The sequence below is a fragment of the Danio aesculapii genome, chromosome 7 (genome assembly GCF_903798145.1).
Source record: "Danio aesculapii chromosome 7, fDanAes4.1, whole genome shotgun sequence".
NCBI lineage: Eukaryota > Metazoa > Chordata > Actinopteri > Cypriniformes > Danionidae > Danio > Danio aesculapii.
In genome coordinates, this window is record NC_079441.1 from 54,604,112 (window position 1) to 54,624,165 (window position 20,054).

General features: G+C 37.6%; 1 protein-coding gene across 2 annotated transcripts in view; it reads left to right on the top strand.

The window, feature by feature from the left end:
• pde5ab (phosphodiesterase 5A, cGMP-specific, b) overlaps nt 1-19,176 on the top strand; it is a 77,518-nt gene extending 58,342 nt beyond the window's left edge. For both annotated transcript variants that reach the window (XM_056462183.1, XM_056462184.1), the window contains exons 14-21: nt 1,454-1,548; nt 1,628-1,715; nt 4,457-4,557; nt 4,688-4,765; nt 4,852-4,915; nt 10,386-10,460; nt 10,569-10,652; nt 13,701-19,176. In XM_056462183.1, the coding sequence (XP_056318158.1) occupies nt 1,454-1,548; nt 1,628-1,715; nt 4,457-4,557; nt 4,688-4,765; nt 4,852-4,915; nt 10,386-10,460; nt 10,569-10,652; nt 13,701-13,823 (708 nt within the window). In that variant the 3' untranslated portion in view covers nt 13,824-19,176. The remainder of the gene's footprint in view (nt 1-1,453; nt 1,549-1,627; nt 1,716-4,456; nt 4,558-4,687; nt 4,766-4,851; nt 4,916-10,385; nt 10,461-10,568; nt 10,653-13,700) is intronic.
• The last annotated feature ends 878 nt before the right edge of the window (nt 19,177-20,054 follow it).

Sequence of the window (20,054 nt, forward strand, 5' to 3'; positions counted from 1 at the left end):
ACGCAAAAGACACGATGTACACATGCGTAGCCAAATTCACGTACGTAAAATATTTATTTATACTTACAAAAACAATTCACATGCACAAAATAAAAATACATTTTCATAAAACACGTTTCACAAATGCAAAACACCATTTGCAAATATATAAGAGTGTACAAAAAGTTTTGAATGTTTAAAATTCACGAGTTCATCCTGAATGAGAATGTGCAAATCCTCTCTCACGTACGACTCACCCTGAATACGAGTGTGTGCATTTTTGAGACTTTCCTGTCAGCACACACCTCCCACGTGAGTCACTCGTGCCCTGTAGCCAATAAGATGCGAGCTTACTGTTCAACCAATCACAACTCCCTGACATAACATAATTTAAACAACAAGGTTTGTTCAAATTACAACATGGCGGCTAATACAAGATGCTTTGCACATTTATTACTATACACTTAAATTAGCTTAGACTTAACACAAGCACTTTTCTATTGAGTTACTGAAAATACACTCAGATTCTACTATAAAAAGCGTTTACACAAACTAGTAGGAAACAGTATTGACTTACAGGAGTATCCGCCATGTTGGTTAGAGGAACAGACTGCGCAAAAGGAGCGCAGAGTGGTTGACATCGAGTACAGCTCTCATCTGATTGCCTGAGAGGTACGAGTTGCCTATTTCTGGCAGGAAAGTCTCAAAAATGCACACACTCGTATTCAGGGTGAGTCGTACGTGAGAGAGGATTTGCACATTCTCATTCAGGATGAACTCGTGAATTTTAAACATTCAAAACTTTTTGTACACTCTTATATATTTGCAAATGGTGTTTTGCATTTGTGAAACGTGTTTTATGAAAATGTATTTTTATTTTGTGCATGTGAATTGTTTTTGTAAGTATAAATAAATATTTTACGTACGTGAATTTGGCTACGCATGTGTACATCGTGTCTTTTGCATGAAATATTATTGAGTCTAATCTCTCTCCATAGTCTTGGTAATAATAAGTTATGACAAAGATGAAGATTGGTTATGATGTATTTGTTTGTCAAGATGTCATCTAAAATGACATAACTGAGCAAATGATTCTTTATACGAATCATTGTCACAAGCATGCAAAAAATCTCATTCACATTCATGACGTGTGTCATGTCATGTTTATATAGGTTTCATGACAGACTTATGAACACCTCTTCAAGTAAAGTATTACCCATGTGCTTACTATATGGATTTTACTAAAATGTGGGTGAGGTTTAGGTTGAGTTGCATGTAATTATGTTTAATTGTAATTACTATGGTAATTACATGGAACATATGTAACAAGGGCACCTTAAAAGAGAATTTTACCATTATCTCCTTCACAGTCTTGTCTTATAATAATTTATTAATGTGTTTAATTTGTCAGAGGATTTGGTGTAATGACTGTTCCTGCATATGTTTAACCAAAATATTGTGTTTTCATTAACAGAATAATCTGAGTGATTTGGAGACTTTAGCTTTAATGATTGCAACATTGAGTCATGATTTGGACCACCGAGGGGTCAACAACTCTTACATAAAAAGGTTTGTGCTGACTTTAGTTTGATGTGCCAGATATGTTATTTCTGTATGTAAAAATAAGCCTCTTTCACTGTTTTGACAGAAGTGACCATCCACTGGCCCAGCTGTACTGCCACTCCACAATGGAGCATCACCACTTTGACCAGTGTCTCATGATTCTCAACAGCCCTGTAAGTAGTTTATAGACAGACAGATAAATGTACTGTATATGCAATGTGTTAGGGAAAATAATAGTAACTAATAAACAAAAGTCTTGGTAGACTAAACATTTTATTGTTCATTCATTCATTTTCCTTTGGCTAAGGGCGTACTCACACTATGCTGTCCGAACTGTGCCCAGGCCCGTATCCCGGACCTTTTGAGAAGTGTGAGTGCTCTGAATCAGGCTCAGGCACGGTTCATTTGTCCGGCCCTGGCCCGGTTGGACGAGGTGTGCCAGAGCACGGTTCACTTGGGCTTTGGCGCGGTACTCTTTAGTGTGAGTGCAAAGCGCGCCTGAGGCCGAAACTGAAGACGAGATGTGACTTTTAAGGGACTGTTTCATATGTGTTTATTAATCATTCTTACATTCTAACTAAACCGATATAACTAAAGAAATCTCCACTGTGCTGAGCGAAAGCGCTTACTGAACAGCGCATCATCGATGACATAAGCGTGCTCAGGCCCGAATGCCATGTGCGGGCCGTCAAGGGATATAGGAGGGGGGACAAGCGTGCTTCGGCCCGGTTCAAGGCCACTGTACATAGTGTGAGTACGCCCTTAGTCTCTTTATTTATCAGGGGTATTTAACCAGCATATGTTTTACACAGCAGATGCCCTTTCAGTAGCAACCCAGTACTGGGAAACACCCATACACTCTCACATTCTCACACATGCATTACGGCCAATTTAGTTTCTTCAATTCATCTATAGCGCATGTCTTTGGACTTGTGGGGGAAACCGGAGCACCCGGAGGAAACCCACGGGGAGAACATGCAAACTCCACACAGAAATACCAATTGGCCCAGTCGGGACTTGAACCAGCAACCTTCTTGCTGTGAGGCAACAGTGCTAACCACTGAGCCACCATGTAGCCAACATTTTATTGTTTTAATAGAAAAATCCATTGACGGCATCTTCAAAATCCATGAACCAATGGGCTCCAATGGGCTATGTGCATAGCAATTGTTTTTCAGCCAACAATAAACTTTTGGTGAAAGCTTGATGTGACTTTCGATTTCATGAAGTTTCTTTTACAGAATATATTAATCAAATTATATTCTTTTAAATAGGCCTAAGCATTCATTAAGCTGTTCAAGCGTATAAAAGGCTGTTTTAATGCAAGTGCAATCAGAAGCAGCAGGCAAGCATTGAAACTCTTTTTGAAAATACTATGGTAAAATCAATTCTTGTCTGGTGTGAAACCCACTTGATATCATATCTCAATCAGGCAGTGAAGATCATTAATTTTTAACAAACCAGCTCTTAAACGTAGTGAATTTATAATGGCATAGCAGTTCAGCGGAAGTGTCGTTTTGTTAATGTTATTAATAAATAACATTAATAGTAAACCTGTAATGTGTTGACCTCTGACTCTACTCCTGATAAGAGTAATTCACTCCTGCATTAGAAATATGATTTTGCACATAACAAGGATCTGTATTTTAGAAGAAACTCTTTAGGGCACATTTAGGGCACGTGGAATAATCATCCTCATTCACATTCAGCAAATTCAATAAGATAGCCATGCTTTTCTCATTGTCTAGGAGCTTGATTGTGTGATGGCAACATGCTGATATCATCAGTGTTCATCACTTTCCCTGCAATGTAGCATTTGTTCAGAAAAAAACATTGGTCCTAAAGGTATTTAAGTATTTAAATGCTCCCCTGTCTCAAGTATTAAACTTATTTACTGTACAGGTATGAGTGATCAACTATCTTTTTAATGAGACACCCTATTTTTTTAATGCTGTCGTTAAATGTGCGTTAAATTGTTCTCTGATATCTACATGTCAGGTTCTTCAGAAATGGTTTAACTTGTCCATGTACAACTCTAGGATTTGTCCATTGAATGAAAAGCTCTCTTTTTACCTTATTTAGAAAGGTTATGAACTTTTAATACAATTTGACCCCGAGTAACCTAGTTTGTTTCTGAGTTATATGTTGAATAAATTTATAATTTGTATTTCCTGTGTTTAGAGGAACTGGCTGTGATTAGATAAGTTACTTTGTGTCTGTTACATTAGCGATACTCAAAATAACAGTCCCACTTAGATCTACACTCATTGGCCACTTTATTAGATACACCTTACAAGTACCGGGTTGAACTGCATGATGCTATCATGTCAATATGGACCAAAATCTCTGAGGAATATTTCCAGTACCTTGTTGAATCTAAGCCATGAAGGATTAAGGCAGTTCTAAAGGCAAAAAAGGGGTCCCACCCAGTAACTAGTAAGGTGTACCTAATAAAGTAGCCGGTGAGAGTATATCTTCATCTAAAATATTTTAATTTGTGCTATGAAGATGAACAAAGGGTCTTGTGATATGGAAAACATTATGCTAAGTGATTAATATCAGATTTTTTGGATGAACTAACACTTTAAAGAGTTATTTCTCAACTTCCTAGAAAATGCAGACAAAGTTATTCTGTAGTGTAACATCAATGTGTCATGCAAAGAAACGTTATATGGCCAGATCAATATAATCTATAGTCTTGATTTAAAATCTATCTGTCATAATGGTGTCAATTTAAAAGCCCCATCTGCTGACATAATGTTGACCTGATTCATGTTTCACAGCAAGAAACCACATCATTTATATAAAAGACCAGCATGAAAATAACAATGTAGTGTTTTTGTATGGTCATATTGTCCCTGTCTTCATTTGCATAATAATATAGACAAAATCTCTCTCTCTCTCTCTCTCTCAGGGTAATCAGATTCTGAGCGGTCTTTCCCTGGATGAGTACAAGGCGACACTGAAGATGATTGAGAAGGCTATTTTGGCCACTGACCTGGCTGTCTACATGAAGTAGGTACCAGATGTCATGCACAGTCGGAAGCCCTTTGAGAGAGCCTGAAAAGAGATTTATTATATGAGCTCACTGGAGCTGATTATAATCCATTTTGTGTTGTCTGTTCATAATGCTGTCTGTCTGCAGAAAAAGAACAGAATTCTTCGAGCTAGCTAAGAACAGTCAGTTTGAATGGGAAGATGATTGCCACCGAGATCTATTAAGGTGAGCTTTCGGTCAATAACTTAATGTGCTATTGTTTAGCTTATTGCATATATATTTCTTAATTATGGTGTTATCATTTTCTGTAGGTCGATGCTGATGACAGCATGCGATATATCTGCTATTACAAAACCATGGCCAGTTCAGAAGAAGGTAAAGCTACACATAATTTATATACTCCATTTATAATAATAATAATAGTAATAATAAAAAACAATATAACTTATAATAAAAATTATATAAATTTCTATTTATATTATTCTAAAACACTTCATATTTCAGCAAATTGAGCATTATTTAGTGAATATCAGTTTATATGTATTTTGACATCACAAAATGAAAATTCTGTTATTGATTACTCACCCTCATGTTATTCCAGTCTCCTCAGATCTTCGTTTATCTTCAGAACACAATTGAAAATATTTTAGATGAAATCCGAGAGCTCTCTCATCCTCCATATACATCAATGGTCACACGACATTCAAAGTTCAGAAAAAGAAACAAAAACATGGTCAAAACCTTCTGTGTGACTTCAGTGGTCCAAGTCTAATCAATCAAAGCTCCAAGAACACTTATGTGCACCAAATATACTGTAAAAACGACTTTGTCTTCTCTGCATCAGGTCCCGCATCATGTTTATTATGGGCAATACAGTGCTTGTTGCATTGCTGATTATAATGGCATAAATGGCATAACGTGGTATTCCCTGTTGTAAACAGAAGCAAAAACATTGGGCCCTATCATTCACCGGCGCAATAAGGCACAAGACATGTTTGGTGTGATTTGATGCTTTTTTTAGACCAGCGCAACCCTAATTTTCTTGTTTTGCGCCACATTGTTTAAATAGAAAATCCATTTGAGCCACTTTGTGGACTTATGGGTGTGCTGGTCTACAAAGGAGGTGTTTTAAGGCGAATTGTTGGCACGTTGCTATTTTGAGGAACTAAAATAGACTGTGCTATTGACCAGCTGAAAGCAGGTCTAAAGTCCAGCGCAGAGCAAGTTATGTATCTGTAAGGGTTCAAACACTTACATATTGCTTAATACATACAGGATGTACAGCAATACACAAATATTCTTACAAATAAAAACATTTAAAGGATTAAAATGTTACAAAAATTATTATTTTCTACATATATATAAATCCACTGCCTCCATGCCTTCTTCATGTCAGGGGGCTTTTTTAGTTTATTTATGACAACTTGCTTTTGTATAATGTTATTATTAGCAGTATTATTTATTATATGCATATTTATATTTGTTTTAATAAAAATAAGTTTAGATTTGTCCACCTGTCGGGTTTTGGAGACGTATGCATCACCATATGGGCTATAAGAATGGGACATGTGTTTGGATATAACTCAGTTGTTTGACCACACTTCGTTATCATTGTCCATTTAGTCATTTGCTGGAAGTTAGAACTGAATTTAGACATAGTTTTGAAACAAATCTTTGTACTTAAACTAAATTAAATATGTAGGCTAGTGGATGTCTTTAGTGGAGTGCGTACAACACAGTTTCCTTATCCACAAAAGTAAAGAAGTAAAGTAAAGAGATAGCAAAGAGACCGAATGGAGGAGGCTCATTCTTTATCCTCGCGCTGCAGATGCTCTGTTTAATTGTTTTCTCGATAGTTAAGCGATCAGTTTTTCCACTTACAAAGTCTGCCATGTAAATAGCAAATTCACCATGGTGCGAGGCAACCAACTCTTAAAGGGAATAGAAGACGAGACTCTGATTGGTTTAATGCATGTTATGCTCAAAATACACCCATAACTCATTAAGAAAACAAGCACAACCCTGTTAGACCATGTGCTGGGGAGAGTATTTTTCCATTCTTAAAATAGCAAAAGTGGATTCAGACACACCCATAATGCTTTTGCGCCAGGTGCTTCAGACTTTGCGCCTGGGTTGTTAAAATAGAGCCCATTGTGAAACAAAGTTGTTGTTTTTTTTACAGTTTTTTGGTGCACAAAAATGTTCATTGAGCTTCGTATGATTGCAGTTGAACCGCTGAATTCACATAGGTTTTAACAATGTTTTTGGTTCCTTTATTGGTACCATTGCTGACTATGAAAGGACAGAGAGCTCTTGGATTATCAAATGTCTTAATTTGCGTTCGAAAAATGAACAAAGTTCTCAGGGAATTGGAACAACTGAGGGTGAGTAATTATTAACTTAATGTTAATTTTTGGGTGAACTAATCCTTTAACAAGTTGTGTTTACAAAATATTTAAACTTGTAATTGGTGTAACATATTTCATTGCTTTGGAAAGTTTAAGAACACATTCTGTATATATGTTCTATTAATCCTCTGTTTTATGACATCATGACTATCTCCTCTCACTCATTTCCATGAATGTTCTCTCTCTCTTCGGTAATTAACAAGCTTGTTTGCTAATTAGCTGAGGGTGAAGGTGCAGCTGCAGCTCTTCTTAGCCCAACTAAAATGGTCACAATTCAGACCTTCACCCTCTCATAAAACATCCAGGATCACTCTATAATCTAGAGTGACGCAACTGAAGACCTATAAACAGGCTTATTATTTACAGCATATGCATGCATGCAGTTGTTCAAAATGACACACTAACAAACATCCAGCAGTACCCAATGTGTGCTTTGTTTGTTTTTTTGTGGTTGGTTTGAACTGAATGGTAATTATAACATTAGCATACGCATTGATTCACATGCTGTTGTTACACAGACAGAAGGATATTAAGATAAATTAATTTCAAGTTTGTTTGTATAGGGCTTTTCATGATAATTATTGTTCCAAAGAATCTTTACAAAATGAGGATGTTATTACAATACAACCATTATGAGTTAACCTATGTGTACTGTTCTACTTTCGTTATGTTTGTTGCTGTTTTTGACTCCCATTGTAATTGACATTTTTTGATTGCAAAGCCATGACAAAATATAAGCATTCATTCTTGATTGTTGCTGGTTTTCCCTGTCGGGAAGAGGTAAAATGTGTCATTTTTACTGCTGATCATCAGTTGGCAGAATTAAACCTTTATACAGGTCTGAGCAACATTAAATTTTACAATTGTACTTCTTCCCACAGCGAAATCCAGCGACAATCATGATTTTATGATTATATGGTGTCATGGCTTTGCAAAAAAAAAAAAAAAGTCATGTAATGATAATAGTAGTCAATGGCGCAAAAACAGCCACCAACATAACGAAAGGATAGTAAATTTCCCCAAAGTTTATTGTTCAATTGTTGAAAAATTTCAACGCATTTCCCCAAAATATGTCAAAATAAGAGTTGTCACAAAAAATCATTTCATTTGCTGAAACATGGAGAAAGGTGTGGCCAAATTAAAGAGCCCCTATTTTGCATTCTAAATGGTCATATTTTGGTTTTGGAGGTCTCCAACAACAGGCTGATATGCATGCAAGGTCATAAAAACACTTTGTGTCTTATAATATGCATTTATTTTTACCTAATTATCCCAAAAACCCCCAAATGATTTGCTAATTCATTTGTTCCCAAACCCCTCCTTAGCACGATGGTAATCTGCGCTGATTGGTCCGATGACCCAGTCGGTTGTGATTGGTCGACTGCGTTCAGCGCGAGACAGAGAGTATGTGAGAGCTCAATGCAAGAATGCAATAAACCAATGCAGTTAAACACCAGCATATATTAACAATACTCTTAGGGCTAACCCCAAGTAATAACAACAACACACATTCAGTATTAATCCACACAGTGGCAAAAGTTGAACAATTTTGAAAATTGACCACGCTGTGTGTGTATGAACAGCTGATGGTGGCCATAGCAAAGACAAACGGCAGAGGATCGCAAGTTCAGAAACACATTTAATCGCTAAAGCAAGAAGCACACATCACAATGTCACCATGATTTTGGATGCAATATGTGAAACAGCCCATACCGATTTAACCTGAGAGATGCAATACAAGCACTCATCTATAATAGATATGTGATTACAAGCCGCGCAGAGCTATTACAAGTTAAAGCACACAATTAAATACATATTTAGCAAACTACACAAAATGAGGCAACAATTTTAATCTCACTTACATGTTATATTATCCGGAGGAAGAAGAAACTGGTCCATATGAACTAACAGTTACTGACAAAGTCAGTAACTGTCAAATTCTGACAAAGTCCCATACATAATAGTCTCTGCTGCTCCTTCCTTTAATAGCAAACGGCCAACAAATCCCGCATTGTAGCATAGTTTATTGCGTTAAAAATCAGAATAATGACAGGAAGAATCACAGCACATTGTTGGCTTTACTGAAAATGAACTTTATTCCCCCCGCAGCCGAATCTCCATCTGTCAGTGATTGTCATCTTTGTGTCATGATCAGTCCCATGATCCCCCGCGTTCCGCTAGTGTCTGAAGGGAAAGGTGCGTTCACATTTTACTGGATCCGGTACTACCCATTTGGTGATGTACCCCATCGACGTCAATGCATTCAGGCAAAAGATCCGAACCCAACATGATTCTTGTATTCAACTTTGAGTCAACTATTTCGTTAAGAAATCAATCAATTTACAAATTAATAAGGCTAGACCTAGTATCATTCATGCATGGCAATGTTTTTCTTCCAGCATTTATGGAAGCAAATATGGACTATATAAAAAAATGACCATGTAAAGTTTTTCTTTCTTCTTTTTTTCAGATTGAAAATTGTTGATATGTCTGTTGCTCTCTCTCCCCTGTTTGTTTGTTTGAATGTCTTTTATTTTGTTAAACCAGTCAAAAAAAACTTTGATCACAAAAAAAAAGAAATCAATCAATTTCATTCACATAGTGCTGCATGGAAGGTCATTTTTAAAAACCCATAATAGGGGCTCTTTAAGACTCAAAATCACCCCATAGTGAATGAAAACATCCATAAATAGCACACAAGGGTTAAGGTGTTTGTAAATAAGGGAAATGTGGATATATGCCGACAGCTAGCTCTCTGCAACTCTCATATGGTCGCCCACTGAAGCTAAGCAGGGCTGCACCTAGTCAGTAACTGGATGAGAACCACATTGGAAAGCTACGTTGCTGCCAGAAGTGGTGTTAAGGGCTCTCCCAGTATATTGAGGGGGACTCTGTACTGCTCAGTATAGAGTGCCATCTTTCAGATGAGGCGTTAAACCGAGGTCCTGGCTCTCTATGGTCTTTAAAAATCCCAGAATGTCCTTTGAAAAAGAGTAGGGGTTTAACCCTGTCATCTTGGCCAAATTTAACCACTGGCCTCTGTTCATCGTGGCCTCCTAACCATCCCCATATCATAATTGGCTTCATCACTCTGTCTCCCCTCCGCAATATGGCTGCCGTCGCGTCATCCAGTTGGATGAGAAGATTTCATCTAAAAAAATGTGTAAAGCAGTTTTGAGTGTCCAGAAAAGCACTTTATAAATGTAAGGAATTATTATTAATGTAATATCTGTCACATGGAAACATTGTATCCAGACTAATCACAAATGCCATAAATAAGCTAACCTGTAAGTGTATGGTGGAGAAATCCAATTAATATCTAAACAGGAAAGTGTCATGTAATTGATCAACCTTTGATGTGACGATAAAGTGAAATAGTTAAGAAATTGTGAATCCAAAAAATACCAATTTAATAACATTTATTTGTGTCTCGGCAGATAGCAGAACTGGTTGCCACAGAGTTTTTTGAGCAAGGTGATAAGGAGCGGAGAGAGCTAAACATTGAACCTATTGTAAGCTCTTCTTTTATTGAAAGATTTATTGTGTTTTATGAAGACTTGTGCTTAGAAACAGGCCAGTAACTGTGAAAATGACTAACTAGTAACTTTACTCTTTCCTAGGATCTGATGAACAGGGAGAAACAGGATAAAATTCCCAGCATGCAAGTGTCGTTTATTGATGCCATTTGTACACAGTTGTATGAGGTACATGTTCTCTTTTCGGATTTATTAAGTTTTTATTGTAAATGAATCTTCTAGCAAAAACAAACACCGGCTCACCAGTGAGTTTAGTTTTGTGAAATACAATTCAGGCACATTTTGATTTAAGTTTTACAGAGGTTCTCTTATATCGTTTTACATAATTTAAATGTAATCTGTCTTTGAGATGTCAGTTAAAATATCCTGTAGATTGTTTTAATGTTCTAATATATATATATATATATATATATATATATATATATATATATATATATATATATATATATATATATATATATATATATATATATATATACGGGGACATGAATGAAATATATATAACTAGTAAACTCGTGGGCCGTTATCGGCATTAACGTACTGCGTTAACACGAGACTCTTATGGCACGATAAAGAAACATCGATGTTAATCTATTTTCAAAGTTGGATTAGGAGCTGGGTCTACTCTACACAAGCTATGATTTCACCTTGATATTTTAGCGCGGATGTATACCTGACCGGTGAGCCGTCTGACCAAAAAAAGTGCCCTTCTGAATCTTTCACGTACTTTGAAGACACTACTGACTACGTTTACATGGACATCTGTAATCTAGTTATTTGCCTTATTAGACAATAATATAATTAAGGTGTTTATGTGAAATGCTTTCATGTAAGAGTTTCCTGTAATTTTGGGTGACTTTAACTGCAGTTCGGCAGTTTCATTCACTCACGAACATTTCATTCATGCTTCTTGTCAAACTGGGGTATGTGACGCAAATAAGAACTAAGGACTGGTGAGAGTGTTATGGAATTTAATAATGCACGCCGAATGGAAAGAAAAAAAACGTCCACATTTTACAATGTGTGTGCTGTCCTTTACTGACATGTATCACCATATTTTCTGACAAGATCCACATACACGGGTGTGTGGACCTTGTTGGAAAAAATGGTGAAAAGTCCCACATTACGGTAATAGTTTGATTGCGGTGTTTACTTCAATAATGCCACTATTGTATTCATACTCCACGTCTTAATTCCATTCCTGTTTAGTTCAGTTATGACTTTAGTCGGATTAAGGTAATAATCATCAATTATCATACTAGAATTGCTAGTTTCTCAAGCAGTTTGATGCATTTTAGAAACAGGAGATGAGCCCCGGGTCTAATGCGCCACCTGGCTTGAGAAACCCGTTTTCAAAGACTTACTTTTAGTCATTATTTGGGTAGCACACATATTTTGTATGCATTTGGCAGAATTCAAATGAGCCCTTTTAATCTAGATTAATTCCAAGATTACAATAAGATTAATCCAGAATAAAAAAAAAAAATTAACCTCTGCCCACCTATTCTACTAATTGCTTAGTAAATACAGCAATTTTTCTAATATTTTCCAGCACTTTTTAACAACAATTTATGTTGTCTTTGCCATGATGACTGTAGAGTATAGTATTTTACAAGAAATTAATTTTCCGCTTAAAGTGCTAAAGGCTTAACTGGGTTTATTAGCTTAACTAGGCAGGTCATTAGACAACATTGGTTTGTTCTGTATTATTAATCATTTAATAATAATGATCATTTAATGATAATAATCTTAAGGGGGTACTAATATTGGGTCTTATTCACTAATATTTGTGTATACACACAAGAATTTGTTCTTAAACTTGTTCTACTATTCCTTTGTTCTACTCATCCTTGGGCACACAATTAGTAATTTACATAATACACGCCCACACCAGCTTCAAAGTGGCACTTGTCCAGAGTAAACTATTATTAGTCAGATTATGAATTAAGAAGAGACATGTATGGCAATGAAATAAAAGAAAAAGAACTTTAATGGTAATCAAGGTTTTGATGTTGGATGTGGAACTTGCTTTCAGTTCTGAAAACGTGAGGTAAAACACACTGCATTTTTGTTCACTTTTAGATAAGACTCTTATCAAAAGAACAGAGCTCTATGCATTTTCTGAAATTAGCCTAAGCAATCGTATCAACGATCTTAATGCTCAGGCACTTTTTTTGTAGAGTCAAATCAATTGTCAAAATGCGGGTATAGCACAATAGTGCACAAATCACTTGATGCCGATAAAAAGCCATTTGAAAAAGACGACTCTTGGAGCAAAAGAATGCATTCAGTTAGTGAATGACGCTTATCGTGTCATTTGCGCAATTCATGCCGCGCCAGTCGCGCCACAGGATGTCTATTCGCGTCTTTGCATTGACTTACCGTAAATCACTCGTGCTTCATGCTTCTTCCGCGTCTAGTGTGAACAGTATCAGACTGTTTCCAGCCAAATTGACAGAATTTTTCTCCAAAAGAGAAATATAACAGTAGATATTGTGAACATTTGCTTGCTCTGTTAAACATCACATGGGAAATATTTGAAAAAGAATATAAATGTTATAGTGGGGCAACTAATTTTGTCTATTTGTACACTCTAAAAAATGCTGGGTTATTTCAACCCAAATTTGGGTAAAACACGAGGAAATTAAAAAATAACCTATCTGTTTAACCTAAATAAAGGTTGAAATAACCCAGCATTTTTAGATGAAGTATCGTTTGTGATTAAACGTAAGGTGAGAACATAGAGTTAATAACTTCTGTAAAACAGAGACTTTGAAGAAAATGCTAATTTCTCTCAGGCCCGTCCACATGAACACATGAGCTGTGTGGACTCTACAACCTGAGTTTTTCACCTCATGATTGGCCACCATGGCTGGAAGACGCGAGAGGCAAATTTCACCCGTTCACAGCAAATGTATAGCGTATTCCACGTTGTTTGACTGTGGGATGGTAATTTGCCTCTGCTGTTTGCATTGACTTGTATGCATTTTACTCGCGAAATATACTTAGTTCCTCATTTGGTGTGAACTTAGCAGAAGTGTCTTTACCTCCACCTGTTGGTTCAGCATGCACTTAATGCATTACAGTAAGCTACTTTTTTTTTATTTTTTTTATGAAAGCGGAGAAAACCATGTTTATAAAATACCCCTATATGTGTGGACATGGCCTGTTATTGTGCTTGTTTTGACATCGTTTTTGTATTGTCCTCTCCCGCAGGCTCTGACGGGGATCTCGGAGTTCTGCTCCCCCCTGCTGGAGGGCTGCCGGAAGAACAGGCAGAATTGGAAGATTCTTGCTGAACAAGGAGAGGAAGCAGCGCTTCTAAATGGAGGACTGTAACTGTTCTTACATCCTTGGACTATTCCCATCACTCCACACACTTTTTCCTGAGACTGAAGGACTGTATGACTGGTGTAATGACACTCGCATGACCGCTCCAGACATTTCACCAAGCACACTGGAGCAGGCTTTAAAAGGTTAATGTTGGGTTAAAGAAGTAGCAGACTGCAGTCTACTTCAATCAAGACAACAAGAGTGTTGTAAAAGACTTGATGGAGAAGCAAAATATGGAGGGATCGAGTAATCCAGCTGATGAATAGATGTTTAAAACTGTGACTAAACCATCTTGACTCAGAGGAATGTTCCAGGTTCAGTACAAGTTCTTTCCAAAGCACGCGTGACACGCTGACTATTACCCCAGAAAGGTATTTTGATACACTACAGTTGGAATCAAAAGTTGGAATCAGTTGAGCACATGCAGGGAACTCTCTTAAGTCAGCCGGAAAACAACTGGTGAAATGTCACCTGTCAGTCTGGCTGAAAACTTTTCAGAAGTAGCATTACCAACATTATTTGCATTATACTTAGTTGGATCATAACCTAAGCATAGTCAAAGCTAGCATTTATTTAGTCGTTTAAACATAAAAACGAGGGATCGTTCACCCAAAAATGTATAAATGCTCATTATTTACTCCCTTTTAGTTGGTTTCAAACCTTTAATGATTTTTTAATTGTTGTTGTTGGACAAAAATGAAGATATTTTGAAGAATGCTGGAAACTCATAACCATTTACTTACATATCAGGAAAAACAAATACTACGGAAGTCAATGGCTGCCATTTTCCAACATTTTTCAAAATACCTAGAAGAAACTCAAACAGGTATTGAACAAGTAAAGGACGAATAAATGACAGAATTCCGATTATTTGGTGAACAATCTCTTTAGGGTTCATTCAACAACAGCAGCTGAGCATTATGCACTGTTGATTAGCAGGAGGCGTCTACATTTCAGAATTATGCAAACTTTACTGCTGTCATTGATGTTTAGGTTGCATACAGTGATAACATTAACTAGCTCGCTATAGAATAGACAACACAAGTAATGAGAATTCTATGATGAGCACTTTCCTTTGCCCTGAACATATTTTGCCGCAGACAGACGCTGCTGACAGTGAACATGCGGTCATAGAAAACAGTGGTCATCTCATCCACTAAATAGGTCTACAAACAAGGTATGCATGAAATGTGCATATGGAGATCATGATTCATCAAAAACCTTCCATAACAAAATGGATTTTAAACATACCACAAAGGGCAGCATGGTGACGCAGTGGGTAGCACAATCATCACACAGCAACAAGGTCGCTGGTTTGAGCCCAGGAACAGGCATTTCTGTGTGGAGTTTGCATGTTCTTCCTGTGTTCGTGTAGGTTTTCTTCAGGTGCTCCGGTTTCCCTCACAGTCCAAAAACATGTTATAGGAGAATTGAATAAGCTAAATTGGCCGTTGTGTGTGTGTGAATGTAAGAGTGTATAGGTGTTTCCTGGTGTTGGGTTGCAGCTGAAAGGCCATCCGCTGCGTAAAACATGAGCTGGAAAAGTTGTCGGTTCATTCCACTGTGGTGACCCCTGATTAATAAAGGGATAAGCTGAAAAGAAAATGAATGAATATACCAAAAAAAAAAACGTACGCAATAATCATGTGTGTGTACAATATATATAATTAAAAGTCCAAACAAGGCATGCACGCTCGCTTGAATAAATTGCCACTAATGGTGCAATTGCAAATTGCTCTAATGGTGCAAATTCTCTGGGCACATTGCGAGCACAGCAGAGTGCATTTCCAATTCATTCAGCGAGAAGATTCGCGTCAACACACAAACACTGTGTATTACACTCAACTTCCATATGATTGAACTGAAAATGCTCACTCCCAACGTGTCAATGGAAATGCAGAATTGTCTCTCTCTGGATGAGGGCCACTTTGCGGAAAGCCCTTTTATGGAGCTGGTTTGGGTGTGCATTATGTAAATGACTAACCTCTTGCACTTAAGCGCTTCTTTAAAAGACTCCACATTCACTAATCCATGTTTGACCCCCATTTCCCAGTTTGTTTTACAAATGTGAGTGCTCCAAATTGGGCCCAGGCACAGTTCAGTTGGCCAGCCCTGGCTCGGTTGGAAGAGGTGTGCCAGAGTGCGGTTTGGTTGGGCTTTGGCACGGCACGCTTGTACTGTGAGTGCAAAACGCTCCTGAGTGTGAAACTGAAGACCCGACGTCACTTTTAAAGGACTGTATGATATGGATTTATTAATCAGTCTTACTGTTCAATGAACCCAAACTGTCATAGTTTATTAAAGACACAACCCCCTCACTGCATTACAGCTGCACCTTTAGCAAACCTCCTCAAGGCTGGTTTATATTTCTGCGTCGAGTGATCGCTGTGACCCAGTGGCACATGCCTCGTGTGTAGTCGTGTATTTATACTTCTGCATCCTGTTTGTGTTTCTGAGACGCTAGCTGGCAGTGAGGTTATGTTCCTCTTTGTCGAGTTTCTTTGCCAGTGTTATGTTTTTTTCTGAACGTTACATTGATGTACATTTGAAGTCAGAATTACTAGCCCCTGAATTATTAGGCCCCTGTTTATTTTTTTCCCCAATTTCTGTTTAACAGAGAGAAGGTTTTTTTCAACACATTTCAAAACATAATAGTTTTAATAACTCATTTCTAATAACCAATTTATTTTATCTTTGCCATGATGACAGTACATAATATTTGACTAGATATTTTTCAAGACACTTCTATACAGCTTAAAGTGACATTTAAAGGCTTAACTAGGTTAATTAGGTTAACTAGGCAGGTTAGGGTAATTAGGCAAGTTACTGTATAATGATGGTTTGTTCTGTAGACTATCCAAAAATAAATTAGTTGAAAGGGGCTAATAATTTTGACCTTAAAATGGGGATTAAAAAATTAAAAACTGCTTTTATTCTAGCCAAAATAAAACAAATAAGTCTTTATCCAGAAGAAAAAAATATTATCAGACATACTGTGAAAATTTCCTTGCTCTGTTAAACAATTTGGGAAATATTTAAAAAAGGAAAAACGATAAAATAAATAAATAAATCAAAGGGGGGCTAATAATTCTGACTTCAACTCTAAAAGTAGCTAAAACTCGCTCATTCTGAGGCGGGAACATGACGGACGAGTAAAGCAGGTCGCACACCGGAAACGCGTGCACATGATAGTTAAAAGTATCACACACCAGACGCGCACATTTGCATGATATTTAACATGAAATTATTTAGATGGCGTTCTGTGGCGCGGCAGAGAAATGAACAGTGTCCTGAGTCGTGACTGGGCACCGCGGGCAGCCGGCGACTTGCGGCGCCGGTGTGTGTACCCTGATAGAAACCTATGTTTAGAATTCTGAAATGTATGGCGCTGCGTGGCGCTACGCGCTACCAATCGGCGCTTCTGGTGTGCGACCTGCTTAACTACTTTAATCTTAAGGTAAACACAAAACATCTGGAGCTCCTTCATGGGACTCAACACTTGTAAACACTCCAAGCAGGTCGCACACCAGAAGCAGATTTCTAAACATAGGTTTCTATCAGGATACACACAAAGGCACCGAGCGCCATCTGATTAGTTTGCGAATGTCCGCGTCTGGTGTGTGATACTTTTAACTGTCATGTGCACGCCGTGTCGCGGCACTTCCGGTGTGCGACCTGCTTCAGGCTCACGGCTCTCAGCACCGCCCACACTTGGCACAGCTACCAAGCTAATGAATCACAGAGCTTGCGCTGCGCGTCGTCTTGACGTGTGGTTACATTTTTCAAGAGGTGCGGGTCAGCGTCAGTCATGGCGAGGGCTATGGGACTGCGCGAAGGCAGTGCCGAAGCATACGCATGCACTTGTCGCAGAAGTATAAATCAGGCAGCACGACGACTTTTATGAACATTTATGAGCGTCAAATGTGGTAGATCTGTTCAGCAAAAGATCTGACTGTCACTGTCAAACGACTTAAAATAATACAAAGCAATATAACTAAAGCAATCTCCACTGTTCTGAGCGAGCGCTTCTCTTAACTGAACAGTCTCATAAGCGTGCTCAGGCTCGGAAGGCAGGGCAAGGGGGAGAGGGAAGGCAGGACCTGAGCACGGTCCAAGACAACTGTGCCTAGTGTGAGAACACCCTAAAAGACTCCATTTACTAACAGAAGGAGAAGTTTTCAGGAGAAGCTGAAATGTGCACACAAATACGATAAACTTATGCACTTACTAGTGAATGAGACCCAATGTGTTTAAAATGTAAAGTTGTGGACTTTACTACTAGATGGAACTAATAATAATGATAATAATCAATGACATACTGACAGTTGACAGGAAATACACAGGCTGGCTAAATGAAAAACAAGGAAGTGACCATGGATATGATTGATTTTACGCAATTAATTATAATTATTCCATTTCAAATAGAACATTTTGGGTCTTCTTTTTAAAACAATTATTTTTAAATAGTTTACAATAATATATTAAGCTACAAACACTGTTTTCCAGACTGATAACAAGAATCATTATTAATGGTTCAGCACCAATAATAGACAATTATCAAGCAGATAATGGAAAGACTGAGTGGTGAGAGAAATGTACAAGATGTATTTTTGTAAGTAATTGTTAAGTTGTAAAAAGATTACATCATTCTTTTAGCTTTGGGAGTACTGTATGTTCAGGCAGATGAAATATCTACTTATATGTTACCGATTCCTGTAGGTAGTTTGTGTAGAGTACATTGTAGATTACTGCAATAGTAAAGACTTGTTGTGGTATCTGGTGACCATATATACAAGCTGATAGGACAGGAGGTGAGATATTTGGTTTAAGGTTTGTACACATGAGGTTAGTTAACAGTTTTAGCACATTATAATCTCATGTTTAATGTTTATCTTCTAGATATACTTTTAAAACAGTGTAGTTTAAAGTTCTCCTGCTACCTGCATTATTTTTTTTAATGAAGTGATAACCAAAAACAACTTATATTGATCCCAGAACATTCCTCATCTATTGTTAGTCTAATTTCGTTTTTGTGGAGCTCACTGAATTACTGAAATACGCACATTTACAAATCTTATTTTGCTATATTGCACTGCTTAAGTTAAGCTGTCAAAAGAAACACATTGAATATTCTTCTCACTGTTTACCCATTTTAACTTCACTCTGTAGAAGATGTTGTATATTTTTATTCACTTAGATTGCAATTAAAGAAACCAATAGCCTGTGATATGTGAATGTATTTATCATCTGTTACACTATTGTGTTCAATTTAAAATCACAGCAAATGTTTGTTTTGGAGTGGGATGGAAATAACTGCTGTCACTGTGTGCCTGTTTAAAATGTTTCAATACAAACCCGTTCCATACTTGACTTGGATTTGTTTGTGTTTTTTTTCCAATCGTAGTTCTCATTTTGCAATATTTGCCTAATTATATACTCAACGGCCACTTTATTAGGTACACCTGTCCAACTGCTCGTTAAAGCAAATTTCTAATCAGCCAATCACGTCAGCAACTCAATGCATTTAGGCATGTAGACATGGACAAAACGATCTGCTACAGTTCAAACTGAGCATCAGAATGGGAAAGAAAGGTGATTTAAGTGACTTTGAACGTGGCATGATTGTTGGTGCCAGGCGGGCTGGTCTGAGTATTTCAGAAACTGATCTACCACATGCCAGAGGTCAGAGGAGAATGGCCAGACTGGTTCCAGCAGATAGAAAGGCAACAGTAACTCTAACAATTCGTTACAACTGATATGCAGAAGAGCATCTCTGAACACACAAGTCCAACCTTGAGGCGGATGGGCTACAGCAGCAGAAGACTACACCGGGTGCCACTCCTGTCAACTAAGAACAGGAAACTGAGGCTACAAATCACACAGGCTCACCAAAATTGGACAATAAAAGATTGGAAAAACGTTCCCTGGTCTGATGAGTCTCCAACATTCAGATGGTAAGGTCAGAATTTGGTGTCAACAACATGAAAACATGGATCCATCCTGCCTCGTATCAACGGTTCAGGCTGCTGGTGGTGGTGTAATGTGTGGGGAATGTTTTTTGGGCCCATTAGTACCAATTGAGCATCATGTCAACGCCACAGTCTACCTGAGTATTGTTGCTGACAATGTCCATCCCTGTATGACCAGTGTCCCAATCTTCTGATGGCTACTTCCAGCAGGATAACGCACCATGTCATAAAGAGCTAATCATCTCAGACTGGTTTCTTGAACATGACA